General features: G+C 36.8%; 1 protein-coding gene across 1 annotated transcript in view; it reads left to right on the forward strand.

Moving 5' to 3' along the window:
* Nucleotides 1-9,092, forward strand: part of ple (tyrosine hydroxylase ple) — a 13,922-nt gene extending 4,830 nt beyond the window's left edge. The window contains exons 2-8 of the mRNA XM_011497456.1: nt 3,667-3,778; nt 4,237-4,356; nt 4,467-4,517; nt 5,883-6,333; nt 6,554-6,922; nt 8,338-8,629; nt 8,840-9,092. Of these exons, the coding sequence (XP_011495758.1) occupies nt 3,667-3,778; nt 4,237-4,356; nt 4,467-4,517; nt 5,883-6,333; nt 6,554-6,922; nt 8,338-8,629; nt 8,840-9,076 (1,632 nt within the window). The 3' untranslated portion in view covers nt 9,077-9,092. The remainder of the gene's footprint in view (nt 1-3,666; nt 3,779-4,236; nt 4,357-4,466; nt 4,518-5,882; nt 6,334-6,553; nt 6,923-8,337; nt 8,630-8,839) is intronic.
* Nucleotides 9,093-9,298: the final 206 nt, after the last annotated feature.

The following is a 9,298-nucleotide window of genomic DNA, read 5'->3' on the forward strand; positions in this document are numbered from 1 at the left end:
CCCCCCCCCCCCCCCCCCCGCCCGCCCCTCCACCCCGCCCCGCCCCATCCCCTCCGCCAATCAAATCCTAAACTCTGCACAAATCTAATTTGACAAGTCGGCGAAAACGAAATCACTCGATTCTCTTCAATTACCATCTCGGGGGCATAATATTTCACTCGCCTCTTCATTTTCTCGCTCGAGACTCCTCTTCTCTTCTCTTCTCCCCCTTCGCCGCTTCACGGCCCGTCTAATGCGCGATCTTAATATTACGCCGAGGTGCGCATACGTCGACGACCAACAGCATTGAACACCACCTCGATCTTATTGAGAAATCGATCGTCCTTGCAACAACTCGGTGCTCCGCAATTATGAATAAGCTATAGAGTATACGATTCGCCTATCGGACTCGCTCGGCAGGCTCGCACGACAAAACTTACGCATCGAGAAACAGGAGAAAAAAGAAGGAGCTCGCCGATGGCTAAAGGAACAGTGCAACCAAAACACACACAAAAAAAAAAACAAAACAAAAAAAAAGAAACTAGAATAATAATTAATAGAAAGAGAAAAACAACAAAAAATATAAAATGAGAGAAAAAAAAATAATGAAAAAACAAAACGAACAGCTGGTAAAAAGGCGCGTGCCGTCTCCTTGAAGCCGACAGAGTGAGTAAGAGCGAGGCTAATCGTCTCTCACGTGTACCGCGGTAACGAACGAACCGTTATATCGTTGTATCTTGGGGGGCTCGCCCCCGCTACCTCAGGTACACAGCACAATCATCGTTGTTCACTATCTTTATGTGATCTTGATGCATCGGATGGGCAGTGCGGACGCTGCGCTCCCTCCCTCGTTCCTTGTGTTCGCGGTTGTTTTGTCGAGCTCTTTATTCTCTGCGAGCCGCTCTCGATCCTGCCGCACTAACGTCGGCGGCGCGTGTTGTTTTCCTCTTTTTGGAAATTGACCGTAAAGCTTGATTTAGATTTGAAGCGGAACTTTGCCGCTCATACGACACTTTTAGAGCTTTATACGTCGATTTATTTATCTTAAGATTATAGACTTAATTAACGAATTTTTTTCCCATTAGCGTACATCTTAATTGCCTTTCAATGGTGCATTACGGCTACTTAAATGCGTGTTTAATATGTGGTATGCTGTAAGTACTCTGAGAATTAAATTATTCAAAATAGTCTCGAGACGTCATGCTGTGCTTAGTTGGCAAAACTCTACCAATTAACATAATTGTGTCAATGCTGCGCTTATTAAAAAAAAAAAAAAAAAAAAAGCTATTTTTCTTTCTAAAAACAGTCGTTATATCGAAATATATATATATATATATATATATATATATATATATAGAGTGAATCACCTTTGAAACATATATAATTTTAACTGGCAATTATAAGCAATCATAATAACTATATTTTGTTAAATTGTTGGTTTTCTTTCTTTTTTCTTTTTTTTGTTTTTTTTTTGCGAATATCACTTTATCCTGTTTTTAAGATTTTTCGTATAGAAAATTTAAAGTTCGCGTTCGGTGGGCTGCTTTAGCTTAATTTTATTTCGAAACGAAAAGAGCACCGAAAGCGCTTATGATTAATATTATAAAATTATAAAACATCATGAGATTATTATATTTTAAATAAGTTGAAGCTAAATGAAAACGTTAGTTCTGTTTTATTTATTTACTTTTTTTTTTCATCTTCGATCTTTTGTTAATGTTATTTATAGTTTTCCACGTATATTCAGAAATATTCCATAAATTTTCTATAAATTTTCTATAAATTTTCCATTTATCGTAAGACGACGATAGGTCGAGAAATCCATACGTATCCATAATAAAAAGTTAGAAAAAAAGTTACAATGACTACTTTAAAAGAAAAACGTAATTATGTTTTTTTTATATATTGTCATAAATTATACTCGTGAAACGATTTTCAATCGGTCGAAAGAATATTTTATAGTTTGCATATTTTCTATCTAACGATACTTGTCCGTTATATTTTATATAATATTTACTTATATATTGATAAATTTTTTTTTTCAGCATAATTTTATAAAATTACGCACGATTACTAATTACATAAACAGTTATGTAAGAAAGAATTAATAATTTTAAGAAATCAATCGACGCCACTTCTTACATTCTCTCAAGTTAAATTGTTCATTGTATCACGAATGTTTCACTCACATCAATTAAGAATAGATACTTGGACTCTATTTTTAATATAATTTTGAAGCGAACGAGGAAGTATGTATTTTAATTAATTTTTTTTAGCTAATTGACGCTAAGCCGTCACCAACAATGAATCACCACGGTCTACCGATGGTCGAATCTTCTTGCACCTAAAGAATGCATCCGAATGATTATAAGACGCGTCGATTAATTTCTTAAGACGATATCGATGTAAGGCGAATTTTCGACATTTCCTTCCTTTACTTCCTCCATCGAGTTGAGTATGAAAGCGAAGGCAATATTGAGTAGAGGGTAGCAACCGTGGAACGGCACATACTCGCACACATAAACCGTACGGCGTAAGAATCACACTCGCGCACTCATCGTCCGACGATTCGGACGCATTGCTCTCGAGGAGTAGTACTTGGCCCACTTATGCAAAGCCGCGTACCGTGTACCCATTGCTACGGTGACTTGCCGAGCTGGACGAGTGTCTTAGCTCGCGATTATGATCGACGACGATTGATTTCGCCTCGACATTCGCACTACCTAGGACAGACGGTGCCGTCAATTATCTCTGCGGACGCCGCGAAAGAAGTGGCGCACCAATTGTAAAGAAGAGCGTTAGCCGAAGGTGCCACTATTATATATATATATATATATATATATAATATATATATAAATACGAAAAATATATAAATTCCATATATATATATATATATGGAAAATATGCCTCGTTGAAAGCTTCTGCACGCCAATTCTAGGCTCATCTATGGCTCATCGAGGCATGCCTGATAAATCCATTACTCTTGGGCGTTTATCGATCATTTAATGGATATGTAAACAGCAAGACGGAATTGTAGAATTTGGATTTATGAGGGATCATATGGGCATTTATAAGCTATTGCATTGTAATAATTATAAGATATAATTGTGATAATTATAGAGGCACTTTTAACCTATCGTATTTATTGAATAAAGCAATAAATCAATTATAAATTGACGATATTGGCTAATAAGTTGAGTATAAAATAATGAATAGCTAAATTCTTTGTGAATTTATTTTTAACTTTGATGGTAAATAAGTAAAATTCATTTCCGTGCTTCAACAACAAAAGCCTTACTTCACTCTCATGTGTGCTCGTGTATTTCTGACTTACAAAGTCATTCCCATTTTCCACGCATTATTTTCTTTTATTCTCAATCTAAGCGTAAAGGGTCGTTATCTAACGGAAATGGGGTTCGCCTTTACCGCGATTGTCCTTACCTAATTGCCAAGAGCCCCTGTATTGCTCAATTCACAATTGTTCCACATGAATGTCTCGGATTAGAATTTAGTTCTCCAATTAGATTGGAATAAAGTTATCTTTATTGGATGACTCTGCGCCATCAATTATCGAATACTCCTTAAATTTGTCTCCTTTCAATTTCATAAACGACAAACTCTTTCGTATTAACAAATTATTACAACGATATTGGACATCTCTTTATCTTTTGTTTTTCTTCTGTGCAGAATGGATATCCAGCAAGACGTCGTTCCCTTGTAGACGATGCTCGCTTTGAATCATTAGTTGTCAAACAAACGAAGCAAAGTGTATTGGAAGAGGCACGTCAGCGAGCCAACGGTAAGTCGAATTTATCGCTTTCTAAGCACGAGTTCGGTGTTACTTAATTGTTTATTTATACGCACCGTTGATACGCGCATCGTGAACAATAATGATAAATGATGCATTATAAGTTTTAATCAATGTATGCGCTGAAATGTATTTTTATGTAAAAAAATTTATTTTTAGACAAATGTTTAGGAATTTTAATAATTTATTAATATACATATACATGTACATACGCATACACACGCACGCACGCACGCGCACACACACACACACACGCACACGCACACGCGCACATAAATAATTTTAAGATTTATAATTGCTTGTATTATTAAACGAAAATATAAACATCATTTGTTTGGTAGAAAGGTAGTAGTAAAATTTGTTATCAATAGTCTAAAAGTACGTTTGAATATCTTTATAATCGCGCGACATAAGCGTTGCATGTGATATTTTGTTGCTTGTAACATTAGATTCAACTGATCCTGAAATCAATGATCAAATCCAGAATGATCAGCCATTTGAAACTTCATCGGGATCCTCGAGTGATGACGATCAGCAAGAAACTCTCGCTTGTGCAGCGAAAGAAGGCGGTATGCATCTTATTAAACATTTACGTTAAGAGTAGCTTTTGACTATTATTATTTAACTTTTGAGCAGCTATATTTGGCACGAGCATGAGTATTTGTTATATAATTTCCAGAAGCCAAAGCTGAAGCATCATCGTCAGATGGCGAGGAGAAAGAGTACGGTGGTAAGCACTAAAAGTCAGCTAATTAGTATTTGAAGTCATTGTATAGGGAAAATACAGTGTAAAACATTTTTGTCACAAGATCAATTGTAAATGTATCCGAGTAGATTGTATGAGAGCGTCAAGGGTGCTTAGCTTAACTTTAAATTATTTTGAGTTATAGATTTACGTTACGTTGGTCTATCATCGACCTTCCTTTGTCATATTGCGTAAACGTCAATATGCACCAAAAAATTTCTTTAATTTTCACTTTTAAATTTTACGAGCTCATATCAAAACATAAATTATATTTAACATTTATAATTTGTACATGTTATTATAAAAGTTCTTTTTTTCTCTGTACAGTATTTTCATTGAGAATTGCCTTATTTGAGAAAAACGTATTTTACAATATTTATATAAAAGCATTAATTTGGAATTTATTTTATTATATATAACATAACTATGAGAATAAAAACGTTTCAGTCTATTTTATTCGGCTAAGAATGTCGATATATTTTTATTTCAATATGCCTGAAAGAAATCAATAACACTTTAATAATTTGTAAAAATTTTTAAAATAAAATTTCTTTATTTCTTTTCCTTTTGACCTTTTTTCACATATCTATATATCAATATATATATATATATATATATATATATATATACAAATATATAATTTTTATCCGAGCAATTGACGTTATCGCTGTATTTACTTTCATACGCCACCACGACTTTATTTACGTTTCAAATTGTAAAAGTTCATACGCTATTGGTAGGTGGATAAAGTATATGAAGCATTTAATGTCTTTTTATTCTTTGCGTCACTGCCGATTTTTTGTCGCTTTGCTATCGCATTCACTTGGATGGAAGCACTCAACTCCCTTTCTCCAACACATTTATTACCTTTGATGCGCGAAAATGGATTTAAAATAGTCTCATAACTAGACTAAAAGTCTTTGAAATGTGTCGATTCGTTTCAACGTAATTCTAAAATTATCTCCCCCACTTTCTATTTTAATCGAAAAACTTTTTTTTATAGCGAGGTAGGGTTTTTATTGAAAATTTGCTTGAAATTTGTGTAATTATTAGACAATTTACAGTTTCGCTCATTTACAAATATGTGGCTTTTTCTTTTTCGTTTTTCTTTTTTCTTCTATCGTTTCATTTACGTCGAACAAAAATTTACCTACTCATATTAAAATATACTTGATTTCCTACGACAATATATTTTAATTCGTGAAAAAATAAAAATGAAAGGATCGAGCCAAATAATCACCCACAGCAACAGAAAGAATACTTCATATACAATTAGGAAAGAATATTCTATATGAACGTGCACTATCGATGTAATCTAACGTGGCCCGGCATATTGCTTAATAATTATAGATTTTGGATTAACGGAGGAAGAGATTGTCCTGGCGCGCTCGATTGCCGAGAATCCTGACGATCAATCGATACAGACGGCCGCAATGGTTTTGCGCCTACGCGAAGGTATGACAGCATTGCCACGGATTTTGAAGACCATCGAGAACTTTAAAGGTCAAGTAGCTCATATTGAAACTCGTCCCTCCAAGAAGGATGGACAATTTGACGTGTTGGTGAAAGTGAACATGAATCGTCAGAATCTGTCATCGCTGATTAGAAATCTACGTCAAGGCTCGTCCCTTGGTGGCTTGACACTGCTCGCTGAGAATAATATCGCAGTAACGGTTAAAGATCCCTGGTTTCCACGTCACGCTTCCGATCTTGACAATTGCAATCATTTGATGACGAAATACGAGCCAGATCTTGATATGAGCCACCCTGGCTTCGCCGATAAGGAATACAGAGCGCGCAGGTAAGATTTTTGCCGATTGATTATTGATTTATAAGAATATCCGCACTGTAGTATTGTCGCCGCGAACGAAACGCCGTAAGAAAATTTCATTTACATCGTCGATTGTTAAATAATTTTTTCGTCGCACGAAGAGATGTTTGTGCTTTTTTCTATCATTCTTTTTTTCTTTACTCTATTAAAGTACATTTTACCATATGAATTTGACGCCATCTTTTATTAGGAAATTCATCGCCGAGGTTGCATTCGCCTACAGGTATGGCGATCCAATTCCCAATATCCCATACACCGAAACTGAGAATGAGACTTGGAAACGTGTATTCAACACTTTGGTCGATCTTGTACCCAAGTATGCCTGCAAAGAATATTATACTAATTTCGAAAAGCTACGTGAGGAGAAAATTTTCAAGTCAGACTGCGTGCCACAGCTTGTAGAAGTGAGTAACTTCTTGAAGAAAAATACGGGATTCACGCTGCGTCCTGCTGCCGGACTTCTCACTGCTCGAGATTTCTTATCGAGCCTCGCTTTTAGAATATTCCAAAGCACTCAGTACATCCGCCACATTAATAGTCCCTACCATACGCCAGAACCGTGAGTACATGCTACAAAGCATTTTCATTATCTTAATTTTCAATTTTAATGTCAATAGTTCCATTCGAGCATCGATGCTAGGCATAAATTTTAGGTACCTACTATTCGCCTTCTTTTACGTAACGTTAATATTTTCAACATAGATAGATGCTTTGCTGCGTGAAAAATTATGAAAGTGAAAAATTTTCAATTTTATGGTACAATTCGTGTTCTAATAACATTTTTAACAACATTTTTAACTACTCTCATTAGAAGCACCGACGTGATTATTGACTTTTGTGTACAGAGTGGCAATAATTAGGGTTATCCATAGAAATGACAATACTCCCGATGGGTTATTTTTATAGAATTTTATATACACAAAGTGGGACAATGATATTCTTGAAAATTCTTAAAATTACCCTTCGTAGCGATAATATGTTTAACGAGCTTTGAAAATGCGCATTCAAAAATACTCAAGTTCGAGATGATAAGTGGAAGAATGCTGTTGCCTTGCGCTAGTTATTACTAGTTATTACTAGACGAGAATTCAATTTATATTTGCAAGTAATCAGCACGAAATGAAGCGTCAAAATAATAATGACTTTGTGAAATTTAATATAATCAAAGTGCCTAATAAAGTATAAAATACGAGGCGCGGGGCCAGCCTGACTACGACTGAAATAGCCGTCCAAAGTGGCATCTTTTGCTCGTTCGCTCGTCCGTTGGTTCACAGAGAGAACGATAATAATAATATTAACGCATCTCTCTAAGCTTGTGATGGAACTCTAATTGGCTTTTAACGATACTATGGCGTTGATAATTCACTTCTCGTGGCAAAAGCACAAAGTAGCGAATATCGTTCTTCCTCTTGCACGGGTCGATGCAATTTAACTTGGGAATTCTGATTTTGCAATACATGTGCCAAGCTTCTGATCGATCAAAATCTAACGTACAGCCCAATTTGAAATGTTATTGATTTAACGAGCAAACATAATAGGGTAAAGTAAGCTATCGCATGGTGTTAGGAAAATATGTATTATGTATTGTGTACGTGACATTCAGGGTTCAATAGAGTTACAAAGTTAGCGCGTTATTAATTGGAAGTCGCTTTGCTTATTCGTACATAAAAATGATTATTTCCCAGTAGAATTAAGCGATTTAATGCTTTATTATACAATCAGATTGTACAATCGTAAGATAAAATACGCCCATTGTGGTATATAAATATAAATTAAAGTCACGAGTTATCGGTGTGGGGCGGTGCGGGGCGGAGCGGGGGGTTGTGGTGGTGGTGGTAAAATAAAAAATAAAAAAAAAAAATAAAAAAACAAACAACAACAACAACAACAATAGCAAAAATAAAAAAAATTATCAAAATACGCGCTTGAAAGTCAAACTAGCGATGAAAAATCATTAAATTCGATTACCAATAGCGACGCGATCCACGAACTTCTTGGGCATATGCCGCTGCTGGCCGATCCGAGTTTCGCTCAATTTTCTCAAGAAATTGGCTTAGCCTCTCTGGGCGCCAGTGACGAGGAGATCGAAAAGCTTTCGACGATATACTGGTTCACCGTCGAGTTTGGCTTATGTAAAGAAGGCAGTGACACCAAAGCCTATGGGGCCGGCTTACTTTCGGCTTATGGTGAGCTCCTGCACTCGTTGGGTGACACATGCGAGCATCGGCCATTCGAGCCCTCAACGACCGCTGTGCAGCCATATCAGGTAAGCATAGCCTATTCCCCCGAGTCATTACTCAATAAACGTAATTGTCTTGTGATCTTTCATAAGCCAATTTGCTAGCTCATAAGTAGTAAGAAAGCTATAGCTCAATGTTCTGTGAATTTATCGCGTTACTTAATGTACTGTCGCTGATACAGCCAGACCCAACCCGAGCCACCAGTAATGACCGTATCGTCTGTTATTGTTAATCAGGACCAGGACTACCAGCCAATTTATTACGTGGCCAATAGCTTCGAAGACGCGAAGGAGAAGTTCCGTCGTTGGGTAGCAACGATGTCACGGCCATTCGAGGTCCGGTTCAACCCGCACACGGAGACCGTCGAGGTCCTCGATAGCGTCGAGAGGCTCGAGGGCGCCGTCTCGCAGCTTAATATCGAGCTCACTCATATCACCAACGCTCTTAAGAAAATGAAGCACGCGTTTGCGTAAGATTTTGCGCAATCGGGATGATTATTGTGGGAGGTGGTGACGCCGTACGTGGTTGACGATGGGGAAAACGTGCACGGGAGCCACTGGGATTCGATCGCCGATAATTTACATGAAGGCGCACGCTCGCCATGGCTCAAGCATCAACGACGATTCTGCCATGTCCTATGAGTCCGTTATTCCACTTTGACATTAATGTCGCTATTCTTTCAAGCTCAATAATTA

Source organism: Ceratosolen solmsi, unplaced genomic scaffold (genome assembly GCF_000503995.2).
Source record: "Ceratosolen solmsi marchali unplaced genomic scaffold, CerSol_1.0 scaffold47, whole genome shotgun sequence".
NCBI lineage: Eukaryota > Metazoa > Arthropoda > Insecta > Hymenoptera > Agaonidae > Ceratosolen > Ceratosolen solmsi.